Source organism: Notolepis coatsorum, assembly GCF_963971535.1.
Source record: "Notolepis coatsorum genome assembly, chromosome: 5".
In the NCBI taxonomy this organism is placed as follows: domain Eukaryota; kingdom Metazoa; phylum Chordata; class Actinopteri; order Aulopiformes; family Paralepididae; genus Notolepis; species Notolepis coatsorum.
In genome coordinates this window covers 106,157,665-106,183,481 of record NC_140169.1, presented here as the reverse complement: position 1 = coordinate 106,183,481, position 25,817 = coordinate 106,157,665, and the positions used below count along the sequence as shown (strand labels likewise).

The 25,817-nt window shown below is 43.2% G+C and overlaps 1 protein-coding gene across 1 annotated transcript in view; it reads right to left on the bottom strand.

Annotated features, from left to right (window-relative positions):
• The window catches only part of ryr3 (ryanodine receptor 3), a gene marked incomplete at its 5' end in the record, with an annotated part of 238,000 nt that overhangs the window by 124,730 nt on the left and 87,453 nt on the right, over positions 1–25,817 (bottom strand). The window contains 6 exons of the mRNA XM_084314212.1: positions 4,924–4,999; positions 5,331–5,443; positions 7,150–7,228; positions 7,757–7,831; positions 9,791–9,805; positions 18,301–18,321. Of these exons, the coding sequence (XP_084170338.1) occupies positions 4,924–4,999; positions 5,331–5,443; positions 7,150–7,228; positions 7,757–7,831; positions 9,791–9,805; positions 18,301–18,321 (379 nt within the window). The remainder of the gene's footprint in view (positions 1–4,923; positions 5,000–5,330; positions 5,444–7,149; positions 7,229–7,756; positions 7,832–9,790; positions 9,806–18,300; positions 18,322–25,817) is intronic.

Genomic DNA, 25,817 nt, shown 5'->3' with positions numbered 1-25,817 from the left:
AGAGAGAGACTGGAGGAAGACTGTGGGAGGGGTGTTCGACAGAGAGGGGGAGAGAAGCACACGCGAGAGAGAGAGAGAGAGAGAGAGAGAGAGAGAGAGAGAGAGAGAGAGAGAGAGAGAGAGAGTGAGTATTGTGTGTGTGTGTGTGTGTGTGTGTGTGTGTGTGTGTGTGTGTGTGTGTGTGTGTGTTGTGTGTGTGTGTGTGTGTGTGTGTGTGTGTGTGTGTGTGTGTGGTGTGCGTGCGATGGTTTGGTTGAAAGAAGGGATGCCAGCAGGCCAAGAACCAAAAACAAGCTTTTTTTTTACTGATCATACATTTAATTTTGACTAGGGATGTTCGATATTGGCTTTTTTACCATATCCGATATACCGATATTGTCCAATTCCGATATCAACCGATACCGATATATGCAGAGAGAGAGAGAGAGAGAGAGAGAGAGACATTACACGATATACATGCAATACAGCACTAGTGAAGGGCATATACAGTGTGTGCACGATGCGGTGGAGGAAGGTTTGGCAAAGAGCTGAAAAACAGCTTTGTCTCAAACCTCAGTATGGCTGCGGACTACACAGCAGTGCTGCGTCCCTGTGCTGTGGTGCTATACAATGATTTCCTCCGTCTGAAACACTTGGATGGACTCCCGTTGCACTATGAACGGGACTCATGAGTTGGCGTACATACGGCGGATGCGCAGATCCATTGTATCCTACAGCTGGCTATCGCTATTATAATTAGCGCAGCCCAGGGAGACGCCCAGTACCAGTTTAATCCCTGCCGATAAGAGACAAAGTAACCCCACCGACACCAACAACAAAAAACACACTGTGTCGAAGACAGGGTAGCATCATCACTCTCATGGATACCAGGAAATCAACTGGAGAGGATGGGTTGGATCCTTTTTTCCTCAAACTAGCTGCACCATTGGTTTCAAAGCCAATAACGCACATATTTAATCTTTCACTACTAACAGGTGTGGTTCCTGTTGCCTGGAAAACAGCCCATGTGACCCCCTTGCATAAAGGGGGGGATAAAAGTGACCTAAATAATTACAGACCAATCTCCAAGTTATCCTGTCTAGCAAAAATCCTGGAGTCATTGGTAAACAACCAACTTAAAACATTCATCACAAAACACTCTATATTAAACCCACACAATCTGGTTTTAGAGAAAAACACAGTACAATCTCGGCGGCTACTGTAGTTATAAATGACATTGTATCAGCCCTTGACAAAGGAAAGCATTGTGCTGCCCTGTTTGTAGATTTGTCTAAGGCGTTTGATACTGTTGACCACCTTCTCCTCTTACAAAGATTGCAGAGTGTTGGCTTTGATACAGGTGCTTGCAGTTGGTTTCAAAACTATTTAACAGAAAGATTTCAGTGTGTGAAAATGGGAAATGCCCAATCAGAGCTTCTACCCATCACAAAAGGTGTTCCACAGGGATCAATCCTCGGCCCGGTCTTATTTACCATTTATATTAATAATATTGTCTCATCTCTGAGCAGCTGTCAAAGCCACCTTTACGCGGATGACACAGTTCTCTATTGTACTGCTGATTCTGTGCAACTGGCCACTAAATATTTACAACTCTCCTTTGACGCCCTGCAAGATGCACTTATTAGTCTAAAATTGGTGCTTAATGCCAGTAAAACTAAATTCATGTTGTTTTCCAAAGCCAAAAATATTGTTTATAGTGACTTGCATATATCGACTCTGAACAGTTCTTATATCGAGAGAGTTTCAGAATACAAATACCTTGGTATTTGGATTGATGAAGGACTTACATTTAAATATCATGTGGGCGTTCTCGCCAGTAAATTACGGAAAAAGATTGGCTTTTTGTATAGAAATAGAGCCAACTTCCCTATGATTAGTAGAAAGAGAGTTGTTGAAGCAGTATTCCTATCTGTTTTGGATTACGGAGATATGATTTATAGACATGCAGCGGCTTCCACTCTTAAGCCCTTAGACTCTGTTTATCATTCAGCCATTAGATTTATCACCGGTGATAGTTATGGTACTCACCATTGTATCCTATATAATAAGGTCAGGTGGGCCTCTCTGGCAGAGAGACGTAAGTTGCATTGCAATCTTTTTATCTATAAAGCCATAATTAGAGATTGTCCAAATTATATTAGTTCTTTATTGGAATGGACCACTGGACCCTGTCGTACACGATCCAGTTTTTGGCTTACACTTAGAGTGCCTAGAGTTTGTACTGAACATGGTAGATCTGCTTTTGGCTTTTTTGCCCCTACATCATGGAATACCCTGCAGGAAACACTGAAACTAGACACTCTAGTGTCTATGGGTCGGTTTAGAACCTTAATGACCAATCAGGTCACCACAATATGTAATTGTTTTTAAATTATTACCTCTGTTTTAATTTTGAGCTATTTTATTCTTTTTAAAAGATGTTTTATTATTTTTTTTTAATGTATTTTAAAATGTGCTCTCAATTATTCTGATTGTCTGATGTCTTTATATTTATGAACACACTGTGACACTTGTGTATGTAACATCTCGACGGCACTGTAAATGAGTTTAATTACTCAGTGTATTATCGAGTATAAATAAAGATTGAATGAATGGTTGTGAGTAATGGAGTTAGACTGCTAGATGTGTCATATCTCTGTATTCTATTCTACAACAGCTATGTTTTCGTCGGGGATGAATCAGGTGAAGAGTTCCCGCTGGATGAGATGGAGGTCTGGCAGTGTTCCAGCTTTGCTTTAATTGGATATGTCCCCTTCCTAAAGTGAAGTGGCCAGAGCTGACCCCAGAAGCCAATGCTCTCTCTATTACATGCTTGGCACATCTCTCTCTCTCTCTCTCTCTCTCTCTCTCTCTCTCTCTCTCTCTCTCTCTCTCTCTCTCTCTCTCTCTCTCTCTCTCTCTCTCTCTCTCTATCTCTCTCTTTCCCTCTTGCCATCTATTTCTCTTTTTTGTGCCATCTTTCTCTCTGTCTCTTTCTCTCTCTCCCCTCTTGCCATGTTTATCTCTCCTTCTCACCCTCTTGCATCTTTCTCTCGTTCCAACATTTTCCTCTCTCTCTCTCCCTCCCTCCCTCCCTCCCTCCCTCCCTCCCAACCTCTCTCTCTGTCATTGACTTCCTTATCTCGTTCTCTCTCTTCCTCTCTCTCTTTCTTTCTCTGTCATTGTCTTCCTTATCTCGTTCTCTCTCTTCCTCTCTCTCTTTCTCTGTCATTGTTCTCATCCCCTCTCTCTCCCTCTCTCTCTCTCCCTCTCTCTCTCTCTCTCTCTCTCCCTACCTCACTCTATCTCTCTCTTTCCCCTTTACCTCTCTCTCCCTATCAAGCTAAGTTCATCAAGTTTGGCAGCGCGCTGTAGCTCTCCATAGGGAGGAGCACATTAAGTGTCATAGATGTCTCTCGTTAAGTGCCATAAGTTAGATAGATGTCTCTCATGAGATTGTTTAAAGAAATGTATAGGAATGTTTCGCCGTTAATCAGATGTTCATTACAGATAGTCATTTTGAGTCTCCCCCTGAATTGCCTCGTCACTGTGGGGTTGCCTGCAGTGAGACCGAGCAAGACAAGACTATAGAAGATTCAGAGGCTAAATGTGAAGCGTGGAGAGAGTCACTGGATCTAGCCTGCTCTGCTCTGCTCGGGGCAGGGAGGTCGTTAGGGCGCATGCTTTCTCCAAAACCATCCCCCCTCTCCCTCCTCATTTAGCATTTATAATGTTCCCCTAAAGGCTCTGATGCAGCCAATTCTGTTCCAACATAAAAATGCAATGGCAGCTAAATAAATTAGCCCAGAAAAAAACAAAAGGAGGAAAATGTAAACCAAGTGAGAGCTGACACTAACAGACAGAGATAGAGAGATAAGAGATGATCTGGGATGTGATAAACACAACAGGTCTGTGTTTGTTCACCAGCTCTGCTTTTTCCTTACCACACGCTTCTGATCAACTTGGCGCATGCACGCTACAAGGAAATAACGCCTTACGCCTGGCTAAATCAGCTAAACAACCCAGGTGTTGGCTATTATTTCGTCGTAGTTGCCAGGTGTCTGGCATTATTTTGTTGCATGCACCAAGGTGATCAGAAGCGTGTGGTTACGAAAAAACAGAGCTAGTGAACAAACAATTAATTATGGAATAAACACTTGACTATTTTTGGGAAGAGGGTGCTTTGATCTGTCCGTGGTGAGTTCTTGGAGAAGATTGGGAGGAAGTGCATCCAGGCGGGTCATTACAATTTTTTGAGTGAACCAGTTACTGACTCTGTACAAAGTCCCTGTAGCAGTTACTGACTCTGTACGCAGTCCCTGTAGCAGTTACTGACTCTGTACGCAGTCCCTGTAGCAGTTACTGACTCTGTACACAGTCCCTGTAGCAGCCAGTTACTGACTCTGTACACAGTCCCTGTAGCAGTCAGTTACTGACTCTGTACACAGTCCCTGTAGCAGTTACATCACAGTCCCTGTAGCGGTTACTGACTCTGTACACAGTCCCTGTAGCGGTTACTGACTCTGTACACAGTCCCTGTAGCAGTCAGTTACTGACTCTGTACACAGTCCCTGTAGCGGTTACTGACTCTGTACACAGTCCCTGTAGCGGTTACTGACTCTGTACACAGTCCCTGTAGCGGTTACTGACTCTGTACACAGTCCCTGTAGCAGTTACTGACTCTGTACACAGTCCCTGTAGCAGCCAGTTACTGACTCTGTACACAGTCCCTGTAGCAGTTACTGACTCTGTACACAGTCCCTGTAGCAGTTACTGACTCTGTACACAGTCCCTGTAGCAGCCAGTTACTGACTCTGTACACAGTCCCTGTAGCAGTTACTGACTCTGTACAGTGTACACAGTCCCTGTAGCAGTTACTGACTCTGTACACAGTCCCTGTAGCAGTTACTGACTCTGTACACAGTCCCTGTAGCAGTTACTGACTCTGTACACAGTCCCTGTAGCAGTTACTGACTCTGTACACAGTCCCTGTAGCAGTTACTGACTCTGTACACAGTCCCTGTGGCACAGAGGCGGGTTCACACAGCCAGTACAAGACTAGAATGCTAATGTTGAGAACCAGAATCGTTAATAATTCAGGTGGTGTTTACAGGAGGTCAGAAGCTGGACCTGGTAACTGATCCTTATGTGAAATGATAATCAACGACCTACCCTGTGATCCTGTGCAGCTTGTTGGTACACGACTATCATTTAGTTAAATCCTGGTGTATATTTTACTCTATAAGAGACGGTACACCAGTCAAACTTTGGATAGTACTGTGTGATGCTTCAGGGTAAAAAGAACGCCCAGGTAGCCATGAGAGTTGGACAAGGTGTTGGATGTTGCTTACCAGGTATCTCTCAGTGGACACGCTGACCAGGATGAGGTCGTCTCCGATTCTTACTTTCTCTCCCTCTGACCTCTGCTTGGAAGCAGGATGAATGGTCCACCAGATTGCCTCTCCTACAGACAGACAGACAGACAGACACACACACAGGCTACTAGTACCCCATCCTTTCACACATGCGTATTAACTCATTGACCGCAGGGGATTAGACGGGTCCCGCTCTAGCAGTGCCACGCTTTAAAAGATAGAAGTGCGTCACCTTGTTTGTAGAGCTATAACTATATTCTATGTTATAGCTATGGATACAATACTATGGGCCATTGAATATTTTCATCCATACGTTCCCGTGTTATACCGTGGTGAATATAAGTATAGTTATAGCGTGGTCTGGGGTAATTCCCGAAATGCTGAGTAATAGCATTATACGTCAATTCTACTATAAACATTGCCGTTTCTTGCCTGTACGCGCTACTCTTCCCAGATAAAATCTATATCATAGGTATTATGTTTCATCATGAATGCATGAAAGGGTGGGGGGGTAGTTTTTTGATGCTTTGATCGTCACCAACGGCATACGTTGTAGAGTAACGTTACACACACATGTTGCGATCGAAGTGAAGACATGGTTGGATCAACGCAGGATTGATATCATATAGCCCTTACCTTCACTAGGATGTACCCCAAAAAGAATATTCCAATGATCTAATCGCGAGACTTAGTATTGGTGTCGATCGTGTCGCCAACGTAATCCACCACACATCATGCATCGGGAGCATTTGACGCTTCTCAATCCGATCGTTATAACCGCTCCATTTGCCCGACAAAGAAAAGAGCCCCCGTAGACATCTGGCCATTGCACATTGGCCAAGATACAAGATTTGAAAGGGTGCTTGATACCGCCGTCTAGCTAGATGCGGCCGGTATTGCACTTTGGCGACCTCAGACTCATTCCCTATGGTAACACCGAGGTCCCCGGATGAATAATGAATAAGAATATCGGAAAAAAGGAAAAACTATCAAATAACATATATATACACGTGGTTGTTGTTCAAAAGAAGAAGAAAAAATTTACCCAGCTATATCACTGAGTTGGGCCGAGTTTGCGGCTGAACAAAAGAAAATCTTCTGGTCGAGCACGACCAGTGCCGCATCAAAATGTGAACGACAAGCATGCAAAACAGTGCCTAAAGTCACCTTGCTTGAAGAAACTTATTTATTTGTAGCCGTTTTCTCTCATCCGCCATGTGTAAACACAGTGCAGTTACCTTTCAAGGCCACAGGGTGTCACTCTTCCATAGTGCAGCTTTAATGTATACATTTAAAAACTGATGATAAAACAGTTTTGTGTTGGTCTATAGGCTTGTAGTTGTACAGACTTGCGGTTGCCATTTTGAGTAGTCCTTCATGTTGATAAAGAGCCTATATCTATTTTGGGCGACATGAAGCATAAAAATAGCCCTGATCTGTGGAAGCCAAGCCAGTCTGAGTGGCTTGAAGAAGCGCTGGAAGTTGATAAATGGCTCTGGAACTTTCTTCTTTGTATTTCAAAAGTCACCCGTCACCATGCGGTAATATAGCAGCGCTGGCTCCTCATCATACATTCCCCCCAAATAATAATGAGTCCATCTCAGGGGAGTCCAACCTGAAAACGGCTATTCAGGAAGACTGAGTCATATTAACCTTGTGTGTACAATCTGGAGATTAGCATGTTGAGAACTGAACATGCCAACATTAATGTCACAATCTTGTAAAACATACATCTGAAGGGTTAATTGCAGTAATACTCCAGAACTGGCCTAGTAAGGGCTTGTTACAGTGTTACCTGTTGAATCCTCTTGTAATCCTACATCAAAGGACAGCTTGTCTGTCAGGGACCTTGATGTATTCAAACAGGTCAGGTACTGTTGAGAGGAAGACACGAGTCAGCGTTATGAGCAGAGATGCTCTGAGACAAGTTTCATCACAAATTCATGAATTTAGGATCGGATAAAAAGAAATCCAACACCCTGGAATTATTCCTCATCTCCCACATATACTTGACAAGAGAAACAGAACGAGTTCTCTTTAGGATTAACCATTTCACTACCGCACTACAGAAGGTTAACCCTTTCACTACCACACTACAGACGGTTACCCTTGGTCGTGTGGCAGTGAAAGGGTTAACCTTCGTATTGTGTGGTAGTGACAGGGTTAACCTTCTGTAGTGCGGTAGTGAAAGGGTTAACCCTTGGTCATGTGGCAGTGAAAGGGTTAACCCTTTGGTATACTGTGGTATAAAGGGTTAATCGAAAATGCCTTTTTGTTTGCCATCTCTGCCGCCAGCGATATCAAGCTACAGCAGCCCTCCCCCGGTGATGCTCATCCCCCAGCAGAGGCCCCACCCCCAGCAGAGGCTCCTCCCACAGCAGCCCTCCCCCGGTGATGCTCACCATGCCGCTGAAGGAGTGCCTCAGGAGGATGGCGTGACCGTAGAGCAGGGTCCGGTGTCCGCCGCCTTGAGCCGCCTGCCAGGGACCAAACAGGGAACACACGGTAGATACTGTTGATTAGAGCCAGCGGTTCTCAAACTACGGGTCGCGGCCCAAAGTGGGGTCGCGGGTAGGTGACAGTGTGGTCGCGCATTGGCAAAAAAAGAATAATAATATAATTATTTTTTTTTATAATTTAATTAAATGTTCTTTTGTTCTGGCAACATATTTTGGCTAAATATGCCTCGTTTAATAAATGTGTATTGATAACATAGTGCTGTAATAAAATGTTCTAATAAATATGCACGATCAAGTTCAACAACGTGTGCTTTTATTTTGATATTCCTTAATTCCACGTTGAAATTACGTGATACTATAAGTGTGGGGTCGCCAAAAAAATTCCTAAATAAAATGGGGTGGTGGTATAAAACAGTTTGAGAACCCCTGGATTAGACTGTATGGGATCTGACGCAAAAAGATGAACTTGGGTAGGCTGTTTTTCTAGCACCTGTCCGGTTGGATTTAGTGGGATTCTTTTGGGTTGGGCGTTTAGCCAACGTTCTTTTAGAGAGGTGTGGTACAGGTGCAGCAGCAGAATGAGCCCAAATTCTTGTTTTACCAAGTAACCAAGGGAAAATCAACAGTACCCTGCAAGTACCCTGAGAATAAAGATGTATATAAACTTATACTTACATAAGACTGATACAGTATAAAATAAAAGTAGCCTACAGACAGTGAATAAATACTAAAGGACAAGGAAGAACCAACCAAATTCTTGGCTGCATCGGAGGCTAAATCTCAGTGGTGTAGCATCCAAGTTCTGACATAGTCCGGCTATTTGGCTTAGTGACCTGGGCCTATCTGCACAGGGCGGATGGCGGTAACATCAAGATAGCGGCTTGCTGGAGATGTCTGATCCGATTACCATAAAGACTAAAGAGACTGAACTTTACAGAGTTTCATCGTTTCAGCTGTCTATATTATAGTCTGTATGATCTATGTCTATTTTACTACATCTGCCCACTGAGGGGGAATCCCTTTTGGCATACTTGGGCTTGGGAAATCCTGAGGGAATTGGAGCCTTTCTGGTCGTGAGTGTAAAAGAGCCCTTTGAAAATGAGATGCCACCACTCCATACAACATCACGAAAGCAAAGAAGATCAACAACAAACAAAAAAAAAACACACAGTCAAACGGTCGTTCTTCCAAGAGACGCAAACTCAAACAACATAGATGAGAATGGTTGGAGAGATTTCCCATTCTGTAGATGAATAGAAGTACTTTCTTTGTAGCACCATGCATGAGGAAATGTGTTTGGAGGAGGGGGGGGGGGGGGGAGAGACATTAAATGATAATTCCAGTTATTTTCGACCTGCACAAAAAAAATTCCATCGTCGGACATCATACTTCACTATCAATTCCTATGCAAATCTCGTCCAGTTGTGTTTTTAGGCCTGAAATCCAATCCATCAGAGCAGAACATCCACAAAAGCAGAAAAATAAGTCCTTTTTAACAATTAAATTATCTCACTGTAGTTAAGACTAAACTACAAGTCTAAGTCTATTTAGACTTATAAAATGTTCAACCAATCCAAATGTGATCAATAGACATGAGAAACATGACATAAGAGCAAAATGGCCGCTAGATCACTAGAAAGTGTATATCGGTGTAAAAAAACAAATATATTGGCGCTTATGAGGATGTTTTTTTTTTGTACGCAAATGCCCTGACAAATTTTATTACAGGCTGGGAGAGAGCTCTGCTGACTCAAGCGCATATAACATCAACTCACTCGATAGTTGATGACCGGGGTCAGAAGCAATCAACATAATGCCAGATGTTAGAAAAACTGGATATGGATCAAAAATCTTTGGAATGATCATTTAAGTAAAAGAAAAAAGAAAAGAAAGGGAAAAGAAAGAAAAAAATAGTGGTATTTTCATTGAGCAGCTTCTTTGAACCATTGAGGGGTTAACAACAGGAGTTATACCTACCTTCTTTATCAACCTCTAGAGGCATGAGAGAAAGAGAAAAAGACATGAGGAGGGAACTCTCAATTCAATACTACAGTAACAGTCAGGGACGTCCCAATCCTAGTTTTCCTGCCCCTGATCCCAATCCGACGTACCGTATAAGCCCACTTGCAACTGCTGAGTCAAATTGAAAAAAAACGGCATCATAATTCTGTGCTGTTTAATATTCCTTCCAATGAAGCTGCTTCCTACATACATGCCAGTTTAGTAATGCCAAGTTAGTAAAACCATTTCAATGTAGGAAAGATGTACTGTATGTTGTATGTACTGTATGTTATTAAATAGCTCTGCTTTAAGAATTTTTTATTACATTTTTTGTATTGCAAATAAAAATATGATTGATTATGTTTGATATGAGGGGGTGAGTCCTGTGTCACCTGCCGAGACACGCTGATGCTGTGGGCGTGTTTTGTTTACTGCTGCAGTCTAAACTGTCATGGCGGACCCCACTAGTCGAGTTTTTACACATGGATATTTGATATTCTCACTATTTGTCTTTTGTTGAGCACAAAGAAAATAACGTTTTAGTTAAATGTAAATTGTGTCTTGGCTCAAAGAGCCTATCACTTTGTTTGAAACAATCTGACAGCATCCAATCAATTTGCGCGAGAGAAGAAGTAACGTTACAATTCAGAACGACGGATCCAGGCAAAAATGATACCAAAGATTGCTTCGTTTGCTTATAAAAACTATGTGGTGGTATGCTTGCACCTCATGGTACCAAAGCACCTCAAAGGCACTAAAAACCAAATTACAAACATCTCAAAACAAACTAGTCAGACTACTGCTTGACCTGACTCCTAGAACCCACCTCACCCCTGCACACTTTGCCAACCTAGGATGGCTTAGAGTAGACGACAGAGTACAGCAACTTGCAATGGGCCTGGTCTACAAGATACACTACACGACCAAGGTACCCATGTACATGTCAAAATACTTCCCAAAGGTCAGTGAATACCACGATCACAACACCAGAGGGAGCTCCACAAATCATGTAAAACCCAGATTCGGCTCAAACAAGGGACTAAACACGTTTCGTAATTATGCCACATCAATGTGGAACACCCTACCCAAAGCTGTAAAGGAATGTGAATCACTACCCACCTTCAAAAACACTCTCAAAGAACACCTACGGGAGACTGCAATTCAAAACTGGCCCCTACAAATGTCCTAACCCAGTTGTACAATAAAGACCAAGCATGGCTTTGTCAGTATTCCAATGTACCCAACCCCCCCCCCCCACCTCCAATGTACAGCCCCACCCAACCCCACCCCACCTACCCAACCTCCTCCAATGTACAGTTTCTATGTCAAATGTATGTCAGTATTCCAATGTACAGTGTCCCCCCCCCTATGTCAAATGTATATACACTCTTTTTCTGAATTTTTTTAGTATCACAAACAGTACTGTATTTGAAAATCTGGAATGTCATAAATGTATAGATGTAGCAGTACTGTCTATCTGTATGTTGTGTGTGTCATATGATGAATTGAAAATGGGGGACCCTGATGGAAACAAGACGAAAGTCTTTCTCAGGTCTGCATCCTCTTAACAATTGTATGTATTGAGCTGTACTGTACTGTACCCATTCTGCAATCTGTTAATAAACTTTTCAATCAATCAATCAATCAATCAATCAATCAATCAATCAATCAATCAATCAATCAATCAATCAATCAATCAATCAATCAATCAATCAGTCAACAAAAAACGAATTGCAGTACGCAAAACGTGCGGGTCGAAATCACAGATGGAGACGCAACAACTTCCAACTTCGTTCAAAATTAAGTAAGTAAGTAACTTGGCTTGCTACTGTAGCTACAGTAGTTAAAGCCATCGATACAGTCAGTGTGGTAACGTTATCAATACATCCAAGATTGATACATGGCTGGCTAGGCAGTTGGTAGTCATAGTCTTGTCTTGTAAAATAAATAAACAATCAGCAATGTCTCGCTTGATGAATGGCCAGCAGTAGCCTAACAGTACTGCTGTTCCTTAAAAATATTGATTGATTGAAAATTGTATTAATAGATTGCAGAATGGGTACACTACAGTACAGCTCAATACACACAATTGTTATGGGGATGCAGACCAGAAAAATACTTTTTCATTTCATCATGACACTTATGACTCATGACACTTATGACATACATGACATACAGATATACAGTACTGTTTTATGATACATTTATGACATACAAGACATACAAGTATACAGTACTGTATAAGAGACATAGATCATGAGAAAATATATACATTCGAAGGGGAAGAAACTGTACATTGGAGGGGGTTTGGTGGGGGCGGGGGTTTGGACATTTACAGGGTCCAGTTTTTAATTTCAGCCACCCGTAGGTGCTCTTTGAGAGCGGTTTTGAAGGAGGGTAGGGATTCACATTGTATAGGGCGTTCCACATTGTTGTGGCATAATTGCTAAACGTGTTTAGTCCCTTGTTTGAGCCGAATCTGGGTTGAACATGATTTGTGGAACTCCCTCTGGTGTTGTGGTCGTGGTATGGTCGTGGTATTCACTGACCTGTGGGAAGTATTTCGACATGTACATGGGTATCTTAGTGGTGTCGTGTATCTTGTAGACCAGGCCCATTGCAAGTTGCTGTACTCTGTCGTCTACTCTAAGCCATCCTAGGTTGTCAAAATGGGCAGGGGTGAGGTGGGTTTTAGGAGTAAGGTCAAGCAGTAGTCTGACCAGTTTGTTTTGTGATGTTTGTAGGCTTGTTTTTAGCTGAACAATAAAGTATAATATATTGTGTGGTACCCTGTCAATAACTTTGGCAGACAGGGAATATAATTAATTTTCAATACTTAAAAAAAAGTCCTCAACTATACTTTCTCTCTCTCGATGGATAGCTGTTTGTTGACGTGTTAAAAACGCATCAGTAGCAGGATTACTGTAATTTTGACTACTGTAGTTTGCCTGGTATGTAGCCTTGGTTGGTGGCTGCCCCACCAATGTTTTACATATAAAAAAAACACCACTGTGCGGGCGTGCACATGTGTGTGTGGCTGTGGGGGCCTCCACAAGAGTCTGGCCCAGAGGCCTCTGAATTCTTATTCTGGGCTTGCCTACATCACAGCTTTCCCTTAATGGTTTTCACTTTTAACTTAAAGGGGAATTATCTTACTATTTCTTTCACTATTTGGGCAATTTTACACAATTCCTGTGAGTCTATGGAACACATTTTTTTTTTAATTGTAGACACGTGAATATGTCCAACAGTAATTCAATGTGTCTAACTGTATTCATTGTGCTCTAACTGTTTTTATGATAACGCTGTGTAACTGGATGACCCGTTTTGATTCTTCATACTCTAATATTGACATTCAGTAGTGGGACATGGCGCTGGACTGTCGCCGGGGGGAGCTGGTGCGACGTTGGGCTGGCCAAGACAGGTGAGGAAGAAGCTGGTATGAAGGAGGAGCTAGATATTCCGATATTGTCCAACTCTTAATTTCCGATACCGATATCAACCGATATCAACCGATACCGATATATGCAGGGTTTCCCCCCCCAAAAAACTGAATAATTTCAGGTAACTAATAATTTCACTGGATATATATATAACAAATATTGTTATTGTTTTTTTCTTTTTTTCACATTTTACTGCCGATATCGGACGATAATATTGGTCGGCCGATAATATCGGACATCCCTAATAGGAATGTATAGTCGGAAGAACACTGACCAGAGCTTAGTTTCAAGTATAGGCCTGCTAGCCCAGTTAGCTCACGCGTCGCTCCGCCGTCTTCCAACTCTCGGAGCAGACACCGCAGCAGACGTCTCCGGACTGCACCCGCCTCCAGCATTCTCCTAGCCGACCGCCAGTCCAGCGAGTCGCCTGCCTAACGTCAGCCCAGCCAGCTCCCTTGCTATCACAGGTGACCACCACGGGACCGTTCGACGGCCAACTCGCGTCACAGACATTCGTTGCGGGAGCAGGCCAGCACTCGGTTGGTACACTCCCAACAGGTACTGTTAGCGCTCCAAGCGCCCTGGAACATTATTGGCGAACATTCCCTTTTCGATAGCATGCCCTCTAAGGGCGAAGAGGATGAGGTACTTTGAGCTGGCACGTGCACCAGTGACTAAGGGCGCCCCAACTTTATTATTTTGGTAATGCCGGCACTTATATGGTATTTTGTTTCAGTGTGGGCCCACTCTATTGCATGTGTTGTGTTATCGTGCGGTGCATATGGCACCATTGTAGAAATAAGTTGTTTCCCACTGTGTGGCTCCCGGAGCGTCCTGCTAACCTCCTCGTTATTTGTACATGAACACAGGCCTATTAACCCTTACAGGGACTTGTTCATGCAGATACATGTAACCTTCAGTAAAAGGAGAGGCGTATAAATGGGACCACTGTGTGCGTGTGAATTAATGTGCATTCTTGCTTAACCTTCTTTTTGATTAATGTGCATTATCGTTTAACCCCTTCTTATCCACGGCTTATGTGTAATTGGGGCAGGTGCTCTGTACAGGTCTCCACCAGTCAACAAGGAAAGGTACTGCTTTGGGGAGAAATTATATCATCTACCATTACTGCCACCGGGGGTGAGAGGGTGTGGGACGTATTAGGGGAAGTGTGGGTGTTTGGGGAATTACTACAGTCGCCCTGGAGGGCAAGAAGTGCCAGCATATAACCCCTAGGTTAGTAAATCCTAGGCCCCATCCGCTCCCTCTGCTAAATCCCAATTCTAGTACAACTACACAACAGTCGGGGACTCAGCCGGACCCAGATCTGCTGTGCTCCCACTACCTGGTGACAGTTCATATCCACTCTCATAAAGTAGGGATAATCCACCCTTCTACAAAATCATTGTTTTGGATTTCTAATCAAGTACTGTAGAGCAGCAGTTTCTGCACTTCCAGATTCCAAGCTGTTTTTGGCTGGGCTCCGCCCATACTCGCAATGCGCTTTGAGTGACAGTCACTCACCACCTGCACTGGCAGATAACTTAGGGGAGAGAGAGAGAGAGAGAGAGAGAGATAGAGCAGGAGAGAGAGAGAGGGAGAGAGACAGATAGAGAGAGGGAGAGAGAGATAGAGAGAGAGAGAGGAGAGATCGCTCCGAGAGCGCGCGTGTGTGCGTGTGTGATCGGCTCGTGACTCGCGAGTGTGTGTAAATACAGGGGGAGAGACAGTTATTGTTGTTAAACACTACTCCAGCATCTAGTATAGAGGCCTCAGTCGTCATACATGTGTTTGGCTGTGTCGTCACGTATCCATTGTCCAAGAGGGAACCCCCTCAATCTCCCCCTGACACATGAGGCCCCGTCCAGCCTTCTCCAGCTGTCACTCACTCTGTCCCAGCTAGCAAACTAGCCTCTCCTTGTGCCTTGTTGCTTGTGCCTTGTTGCTTGTGCTTGTATGAGAGCACTGAACGCAAAAGGGAAAAGAGGTTGGGTCAAAAGGGGAAACAAGGGAAAGGATATCTTACAACTCAGCTGTTGCCAGAGAGAGAGAGAGAGAGAGAGAGAGAGAGAGAGAGAGAGAGAGAGAGAGAGAGAGAGAGAGAGAGAGAGAGAGAGAGAAAGAGAGAGAGGGAGAGAGAGGGGGGGAGTGAAAAAGGGAGAGCGAGAGGGAGGGAGAGAGAGAGAGAGAGAGAGAGAGAGAGAGAGAGAGAGAGAGAGAGAGAGAGACAGTATTTCAGGCCTGCGGTCATGCTGACACATCATTGCCAGGAACTGTGACCTTTGATTTGGGGGTAACACCCCTCCCACTCCTATATCACTGTACCCCGGTGCACAGCTTGTTACTGGACGTCTGTGTGCATGTGTGTATGTGTGTGTGTGTGTGCGGGTGAAAGGCAAAGATAAAATATAAATATAAAGTATGTGAGTGTGCATGCATGTGTGTGTATGCGCGTGAGTGTGTTTGTTGATTTGGTGTGTGAATGACGTGTGTTGGGTGAGTTTATGTCTAAGTGGTCTCTCTTGCCAACTTGGGTTTACAAGAATGAAGTATTGCTTACGTTCTCTGTGCCAGAGCTACACAGAGCAGGCCAAACCATGACTAATATAATATACTTCCAATGTTCACGTTGTATCAATATATAATTGTATATAGAATGGGCTGAGTGTGGGGGGAAATTGCTATGCAATCGATTTTTTTAGGCCACCGATAAAAGGGAGAATTTACTGCCAAACTCATCTGCTAAGTATGCTACTTATGAATAATATGCACGGTTTCCAACCTTGACCAAGCCACATCCTTCGAATCATCCAGATAATGTGAAAGAGATTGTGCTCCATTTGCCCTCAGTCCTGCTCAACAACAGTCCATCATGAATGCCATCAGTGCGATCAGAAGGGGAAAGGGAGGAAAACAATTGAACCCATGTGACGACGAAGAACCATTTGAGTCCATGTTGAATACATTTTTTGGACAATGTATTTGTAAGTGTGAGTGTGAATGTAATTCATCATCAGGAAGCATACTCAGCCTCTGTGCGAACACTCCACCATCCCAGCTGCAGGTTTGAATTAGGTTTGGACAGAATATTCATCTAAGAACTTAAAAACAGACTTAAACTCCTCATCCTCATCTGAAGGGTTCAATTGTCACCATGAAAAAAACCCACAAAAAAATGTATAATACAAATACAAATTTAAAAAAAAAAGGGGGGGGGGGGGTTGGGGGAATGTGGGAAACAGACAACACAAGTCTTTTGTTGCTTGTCTTCTGTGTGAGACGAACAGGGGAGGGATCATCCACGGAGGTTCTGCTCAAACATTCTGGAATTGGGGTTAATTCCAGGACATTTCCTCGTACTGATGATTAACCTTGAAATGCACCACTGTTAGAAACCAAACCAAGAGGGAACAAAAAAACTGCACAAACCCAAACAACATCAGCAAAGTAACATGAGTTTTCCATCACAACATTGAGCCTTTGATTCGTGATCCCTCATCAGCGGTAGGGTTCGAAAGAATGACTAGGGAGATTAGTAAACGGGGTCATTCTTGTCCCCTGAGAGTAAACGGTCAAAAACAAACGACGAGTCATCCGTGAAGTTAATTTTTGTTAGGTGTTGACGTGAACGTTCTGCGGCGGGGCAAGGCGGTTAGCGACTAAACGGCTTAAGCAGGTGAGGAACGTGGACACACTTTCACTCAAAGAATGTTTTCACACTTGCACACAAAATAGTCCGGAGGGAGGGCCCCCCGTGAAAATATTTGAATCATGTGCTCAGGGTGACAGCAACCAATAGATGTCTATTTGAAGATTGCCATAAAATAGTTCGGAGGCTAAGTTCAGTGGCTGTCAAGCTACAGTCATTGATCTTCCCCAGAGTGACAGAGAGAGACATGGTTATGGTTATGGCTCAAGGTTATGGCTCTGCAGATGCTTCATTTACTGCACTGCTGTCAAAGTTAAACTATTTTTTTTTGTGACCAGTGCTACGTTTGGGACCCTGAAACCAAGTGAATGTATACACTCCTTAAAGGGGCACTTCACCATAAACAACCCTAGTTTATTTTGCACATAACCTCACGGACATCCAAAAACTCGAAAGCGTTTTGCACAGATTTATTGAGAGTAAATGAGTTTGAATATGGCCACCAGTGACGACGTCGGAGACATGGAATCCTTGTGTTGTGTTAATTACAGTTCTATGAAATGATAAGATAGCAGTCCCTATAAGACAAGGTATTGCTATTTTTTCATCTCCATCATATTGTGAAGCTATAATTAACACAACACAAGGATTCAATGTCCCTGATGACATCACTGGTGGCCATATTCGAACTCATATAATGTCAATATCTGTCAAAGTAAATGAATGGGTACAAAACTGTTAAGAGTTTTTAGATGTGTTTGAGATTATGTGCAAAATGAAGCCCCTTTAAACAAAGTAAGTGTATCATTGTGCATTCCATATTTCAATATGTTCTAGGGTTCATATATATTAGGGCTGTCAAAGATAATGCATTAATAACATGTTTTAATAACATTTGTAATTTTGGTTACATTTGCATAAAGCAAGCATATCTGTCCACTCCCATGTTGATAAGAATATTTAAACACTTGATTTAAACACACATTTTGAACAGATACATTTGTTTGTTTTAATAAGCGATTAATCGCAGTGAACTATGGACAATCATGCGATTCAATATTTTAATCGATTGACAGTCCTAATATATACTGTGCAATATCTTCCTCAGTTAATACCATAGCTTAATGTCTCATGTCTCCCTTCAATACAGCACATTCTCTACAATATAATGAAACTAAACATGATCCTACTGTAAACAACTAAATAACATTGATGACACAGGATGTTATCATATTTTATTTGATCTTATCTTACCTCATCTTATCTTAGGACAATCTCAAAATAGGCAACAGATTTGAAATAAAAAATCTGATAACTTTCGTTGGGGGTCAGTAGAGCTGCCATGCGAATGGACAAGAAACAATGAATGCAGTGAAATGAACTGATGGACCTACCCATTGTTCATGGCCAGCACTCTAGTGACACACACACACACAGATGAAAAGGTTATTATTTTGATTCATGATGTAAAAATATCAGATAGCACAATTGTGAGAGGATGATATTTTACTGTGGGTCATGGAGGGGAGTGTTTTATTAGTCTAGTTATCAGAGTGTTTGTGCTCTGGCCAACATACTGCTGCTGCCAGCAACATAATTCTGCGATGCACAAGACAAGTCTGCTACCCAGGCTAATTAATGAGAATGGTAGGGTTGGGTCTCCACAAGGAAGATCTAAGGTCTACTGTATGAAATAAGGACGTTATTTAAAGATGCAAAGATTTTAGATCATTTGGAATGAGGCCAGTGTAGACTCAACCACATACATAACTAGAAAGATGTGCTCAGTAGAGCTCAAATCTCCACCAGGCGGCAGCAACATATTTCTTCTAACACATCTATTACCATTCATTATAATTACCGGTATCCAAACACAGTCGCACAACATACACAAAGATCATCCACTGTCTGCGGGGGGGGGGGGGGGGGGGGGGGCAACTGTGTAGACAAGATACTAGCCTACCAAGAACAGTTGATTGACAACTGTGGTGCGCGCACCCCTTGTGGTGCGCGAGCTACCTCTAGGTGGTGCGTGACATGAAAAGGCTAATGGCGTTATTTTACTAATAGATATATAACTAATATACATTATTTCAAATGGGGATTTTCACTGTGTAAATCATGAAATTCAAGAAACGTTTTAATAAAAAACGTACGTTTTAATAATAATAATAATAAACAATGTCTCGGGCGAGGTGCGCTTCGTCTGTGCTGATGCGCTCCGCTCTGCCTGGAGTCTGTCTCCCCAGGTCTCCTAATATGCGGGCTTAACAGCGGGCCGATGACAGTAGCGAGCGCGAGCCAGTGCACTTAATAACTTCCTGCCAAAAGCGCGGGACCAGCGCGGGATTGTGGCACTTACAACATGCAGAGCTGGCTAAAAACAGGGAAACTGTCAGGTGAATCTAAAGTCAATAAAAGTAATGAAAGAGGACAGGAGGAATTGGAGGCGAGAGAAGCGGAGAGCAGCGTTAGAGTGGAGACAGAGAGTGATGATGACAGCTGGAGCACAGACACAACAGCCCGGCCCTCCACCAAGAAAACAGGGTAATAATGACAACGATGTGTGTTCTATAATGATATGTGTGTAGTGTTCTGATAACGACTATTGGTGAAGCGATGTCGAGATTCATTTGGTTTGGCAGCGGGAGCTAGATTTGCGAGAAGCATGCAGCCGCAGAGCAGACAGTTGTGCGCGCACAGTGCAATACTAAAAAAAAATACAAATCTAACCCTGACTAACCTTACTGTCATGCACTTGTCCTAATAAACTAACCTACACTGTAACACGCAACACTTGATGAACATTGTTACTCAGCTGATAGAGTTGTACCCTTCTTGCTGTCTTGTCGTACAGAACTTGTAAGTCGCTTTGGATAAAAGCGTCAGCTAAATGACTAAATGTAAATGTAAATGTACTCCAATTCAGCCATTGGCAATTCAGCTGTTGGGTGGGTGGCGCTGCTGAGCTTCCCCAGACCGGGATGAGAGCGCCGCTGGCTCTGCGGCTCTGCAGTTGCATACTATTGGTATGTGCTTCGTTGTGACTGGGAGGCGGAGATATAATAGTCATCACGCAACGATTATATTTCACGATAATGTTGCCGTCTCTCTCTGCCAAATTTCTCAGTTATTCGCTTGATATAATTAATACAAATGTCCAATATAACGGAATTCGTTAGCTCATAAAAATGTGATTATAACACACTGCTGTTTATTAATGTCGGCCGACTGCCCACAGACACCTATTTGATTTAAAGTCAGCAGCAGCACGGAGTCTCGGGATTTATTTATTTATAATTTCTTATGTTTGCATTGGGGGGTGCGCGAGCTAGGTCGGCAGGTGACAGGGGGTGCGCGGCCAAAAAAGTTTGGGAACCGCTGACCTAGACCAATGAAAGTAATAGTCTGTACTGTGTTAATTGACACCTCCCATAAGTCCTGACAACATTATTGCAATGGACAATGATGGACATTGTTACGGACCCTGTCCTTATGTATATATATAGAGGGAGTTTTGTATATTATCTGTTGTGTATAGGCATGTTGTGTTTGTTGTTGTCTTTTGTCTCCCTCTTGTGTCTACATATCCCCATTCTCAGATGTCTCCCAGTTCCAGCACCACCAGCAGCAGCTGGTCAATCAGCATCTCACTCCAGCAACAGCAGCAGTGCAACGGCAGCTGTTGCTGATCTGCAATCAAGCTCTACACCCCTCCATATATCCTAGACCATGTGCAGTGTTAGTTAGCTCTCTGGTTCATTGTTGTGGTAAAGTAGAGCTATTGGTGTCTTTGGTGGTAACTCTCTTTGTGTCTTCTGGTAATAGAGCTGAGGCTCTTATGGTACGTTTTGGTAGAGCTGGTGAAGGCTCTGGTACTTAGTTTAGGAAATATATTTAGTGTTTTGTAGAGCTGTGGCTTTTTTTGGAGTCTTTTGTGTGAGAGCTGGTGGCAGAGCTCTGGGTCTTTGCGCTCTTTGTTGTTTAGTGAACCAGTATCTTTTGTGTTTCTTATTGTTGCACATCTCTGTTAACCCTAACCTTTGTATATTTGTTTGTTCCCTTGTCACCCAGCCTATGGTGATTATCTTTCCTCTATATTAATATTTTGTTTCGCACACAGGGACATTGAGGACAGGAAGATACCCTGGGTCTACATTTTGCATCACGTAGTGACCTGATGTTAAAGACACCAGCTTTACAGTGAGCACCACCACCTGTAATTTTGGGTGTTCAATGCCTGTAAAGGGGAGGGTGGGTTTTCATTTCCTTTTGTATTTTATTTGGTGCCACTAGGAAGTCCTCCTTGCTCTCTGTGTTGCTGAGTTTTTGTTTTGTGAAATAAATACTATTATTTTGCAAATAGTTTCTGTGGTTTTGTGTCACTGCACCCTCACCTACCCTGTATGTGGCCTTGTGTTGCGTCCCCTTACTGGGGTGCGTAACAGACATGTATTCATAAATGATTTTAACTTCTTAAGCCCGAACGGCCCGGTACCGGTACGAGATTTATTTCACGTCACAAATAGATCAAAACAGTCCGTATTAAATTATGTTGTGTTTCTTTTTCAAATGTAGCCAAGAGTAAAGATCAAAACAGCATGATGACGCAGTCATGAAATTGTTGTAGACCTAAGAAAGAGGAGACCCAGGGATTTCGATGGACGTCGAAATATCATAAAACTACACTACCCAGCTCAAACCAGCCGCAGTCAAATCTGCAGCCGCTTGACGTGAAAAATAAATATTGAAGTGAAAATCGTGATTATATCTCTTATATTATAACAAACCTGAACGTTATTGCCATAAAATACAATGTATATTATGCTTTACCTTTTTGTGAACGTCTAGAAAAAACGCATTGCAATCCAGTATAAAATGGCGGAGCTATGGACATTATACAAAAGTAACTGTACTTACAGTAGATTTCATTCCCTGTATTGGGCGCCTGGTGATACCAAATCCAGACTTAACTCTGATATTCTATATTCATATTTCAAATGTGTCCGGATGGCAAAATTCAGTACTGTATCTATAAAAAAAACTGTAAATCATCTGCCTGTAACGGTCCCAGACAGGACAATATGAACAGTGGCCACAATATGAACAATGGTGACCGTTGCAGTACCTTACCTCCTTCCATGGCGCCATCTGGCCATTTTGGTTTGGTTGCATGTAATTGAGTTAATTTCCACTTGTTTGTTATCCTGGGCTTTTCCTTCCTTTGTTTAAATGTCGTGCTCCTCTCTGGTTGTTGTTTGTGAGATTGCTTTGGTTGTTGTTGTGTTATTGCTTTTGTGTTTAGTTGGTGTTAACACTTTAATCGCCATGGGTTAAATTCATAATTTACCATCCCTCGCCAGCTCTATTTGTCTATGGAGAAGTTCCCCTTTTTTGCAGGGCTATAACTTTTTTAATTCTATTGCTAAATTGCCATTATTATGGCCCATTCAATGTCCTATATGTATTGTTCAGGGTGTAGCAACGTTAAACTTTTTCATTCACATATTCATACTAAAATATGGTCTAAAGTATAAGTATGTTTTTATCGTTTTCTGCAGCTTTCTCCAGAACTTGATTTATAGCTCCAAATGCATTATATTGATGATGAAATACAGTTTGATAGCAATCGGTGTGAGATAAAAAATTTCAACTGGACGTGATTCTAGAAGTTTCTACGTATCATCTGATGATGACCGGATGGGCGGGGGATCGTTTATAATTCCGTGGGCAGCGTTAGATGATTCATCCAGAGTGGGTCATATGTTCATCAGATCAGTTAGTATAGAAGACGTTCAAAAATAACGTTGAAACTCACGTGGCTTCCTCGCGCCGCTGGCAGATGAGCGTGGAACAGAATTTTTTCTATTATGGGATGGAGAAATGCCCGATCCATTTCCAGGTTGTATAATAGTATATACGTCCAAATCATGTTGTTTTTTCGAGTTATTTGCACCGATCGATGTTCACTGTATCAAGACGGAGTCTCTCTAACGATAGCGAGTGCCCGGACCACATATGGATGAGCACTTCCGGTTCAAAGGTTCATTTCCGGTTGGCGATCTGCTGATCGGCCACCAGATGGCGCTCTTGAACCGCTAGAGAGTTGAGAGGAGATCAGCAGTGTGTCTCAGGGCTCCGGAAAGGAAATATGATTTCGATGACAGATTTTTGAAATATTGACATCAAAGACGAGTTACGGCGTCTTCGGCAGAATGAGCATGGCTAGGAATGACGTGTAAACTCGTGTAAACGTGTAAACTTAATTGTTTCTGTGTTTTAGACTGGCCTGCCAGGTGTTTTCAATTGTAATTAGTCTGTGTATATTAGTGTGTCCTGTTCTCACTTCCTGTCTGGCGTCATACCTCCGTGTTCCCGTTCCTGTTTGTTCACTGCTGTCGTCTGCCTTGCCCTGCTGTTTGTTAAAGTCTTAGTACGTTTTATTAGTATTCCGTTTTGTTCATCTTTGTTTTCGTGTATCAGTTCGTGTTTGTATTTAGCGCCAGCGCGGCTGTGCCTTTTGTTTTGTTTGTATCTGTTATATATATTTCTGCATAGCTCCTGTGATCTTGTATTAAAAGATACACCTCGTTTTGAGAAGAGCAACTACCGTCTCCTTCCTCCTGTCATTCCGCAGTTCCGCAGTTTCGGTGCTTGTCTGTCAAAACCGCATATTGGGTTCTTCTCTCCCCCCTATCGTAACAGCCATTTGTCCATTTGATTCGATTTTTAGTACACTTGATCTCAAGAAGGTTCTGAATGCGCTCAGTGGCAAGTCTATGTAACACATCTGTAATTTTTATTCCAAAAATAATCATTGTTTTATATTTCTAATCTTGTACTCAAAACCAGCATTTTTCAGCCTCATGAAAGCAGGCTATTATTGGCTTGGCTCCACCCATACTAGCAGAATGCTTTGAGTGACAGCCACCCACCAAATAGCTCCGCCCATCTCCCCGTCAGAGATTAGGTTTCAGGTTACATACAAATATGGTATGTCATAAATATAGAGATGTAGCAGTACTGTCTATCTATATATATATATAATATGTTACCATGAATTGAAATTGGGGGACCCTGATGTAAACAAGACGAAAGTCTTTCTCTGGTCTCCATCATAGCAGTACTGAGCAGTACTGTAGCAATACAAATATGGTATGTCATAAATATAGAGATGTAGCAGTACTGTCTATCTATATATATGTTACCACTATTTGTAAAAGCCACAACCACGTTACCATATTTGTAATAATGTAAATCATTGTGTCGTTGTACATATTGTGTATACACCGTTAGAAGCTAACATAGCTTAGCTTGGTAGCTATTGTGCTAACAACATATCCCGACGTCCGGCTCGCTGGCCGGCATGCACGCCCGACACAAAATGGTTCTCTCCTCTCTGTACACCCCCGTCCCCACGGGTACCCTGCCGGGGAGCCCATGGACGCGACAACGGCGGCAGCCGTAGGGTGCTCGAGCCCGCCGTAACGCTAGTGGTACACAATAGCTATGAGCTAACTAACGCTACGGCCGCCGCTGTTGTCGCGTCCACAAGCTCCCCGGCAGGACACCCGCGAGAACGGGGGCACACAAGGAGGAGAGAACCACCCCAAATCGAGCACTCATGCCGGCCGACAAGCCGGACACCGCGGTTGTTGTTAGCACAATAGTAGCCCACTGTGATGCACCGAGTGGGCCACCATTGATCAACATGCAGCGATGTGTAGCTTGCATGATGCGTGTGCAGTGCTTTGCCACACAGGTCTGAGAAGAGGACCTGCACATGATAGCAACCGGGAGCGTCGCGGAGCATTCAGCCTGCTGGCTACCTAGATCCACTTCAACCAGCCGAGCGTCGGGAGCTCCAGCAGCTTGTCGATGTGCTAATAGCCTGGAGCCAGCTACCGTTAGCTTGCAGAGGCTCCAGCACACCGACAAGCTGTGTAGCCAGCTACCGTTAGCTTGCCGAGGCTCCAGCACACCGACAAGCTGTGTAGCCAGCTAACGTTAGCTTGCAGAGGCTCCAGCACACCGACAAGCTGTGTAGCCAGCTACCGTTAGCTTGCAAAGGCTCCAGCACACCGACAAGCTGTTTAGCCAGCTACCGTTAGCTTGCAGAGGCTATTAGCACACCGACAAGCTGTGTAGCCAGCAGGCTGAATGCTCCGCGACGCTGGTTGAAGTGGATCTAGGTAGCCAGCAGGCTGAATGCTCAACGACGCTCCCGGTTGCTAACGCCGGCCCCGGCTGGTGCTAAGTAGCTAGCGATCGCTCCCGAGTCCCGAGAGCTAACGCCGGTCTGTCTGTCGAAGACCGAGGGAACCGCATCAGGCTTCAGCTGATTAGTGATCTTCTGGACAAACCTTCCACCCTGCAGGTAGCAAGAATGGAGGCGGGCATTACTAAAACCACAGAGCCAATCACATCACCGTGCGCTATAAACAGCGCCCTGTGACGTGCACCAGGTCGTCAAATCAACATGACCTGATTTACTAGAGGCAAAGAGGGGATGGGCTGTAGCTGAGGAATTCGCCAATATAGTATTTAGGCCCAAAAACACATTGATACGAACTCCTATTACTATAATACAATGCTAGAGACTGAAAAATGACATTTATAATGCATAGCACCTTTAAGAGCTTAATGCATAGGTATATAAATTACAATAGGTCTGGCATGTCCATCTTGTAAACAGGGGTCAGACAGTTCATTACCTCAGGTTCTGAGCAGTGAACCTGTATAGTATCTCCCTCTTGTGTTCAAAAGGTGTAACATCATACTGAATATATATTTCAATGGACAATGATGAAAAATCATTAAAATTAAATACTTATTGTTGACCGATTAAAAAAAATATTAGAAAATTCTGGTCCATGGTCTTTTGTTAGCCTATGTGCAACGTTTCATCCAA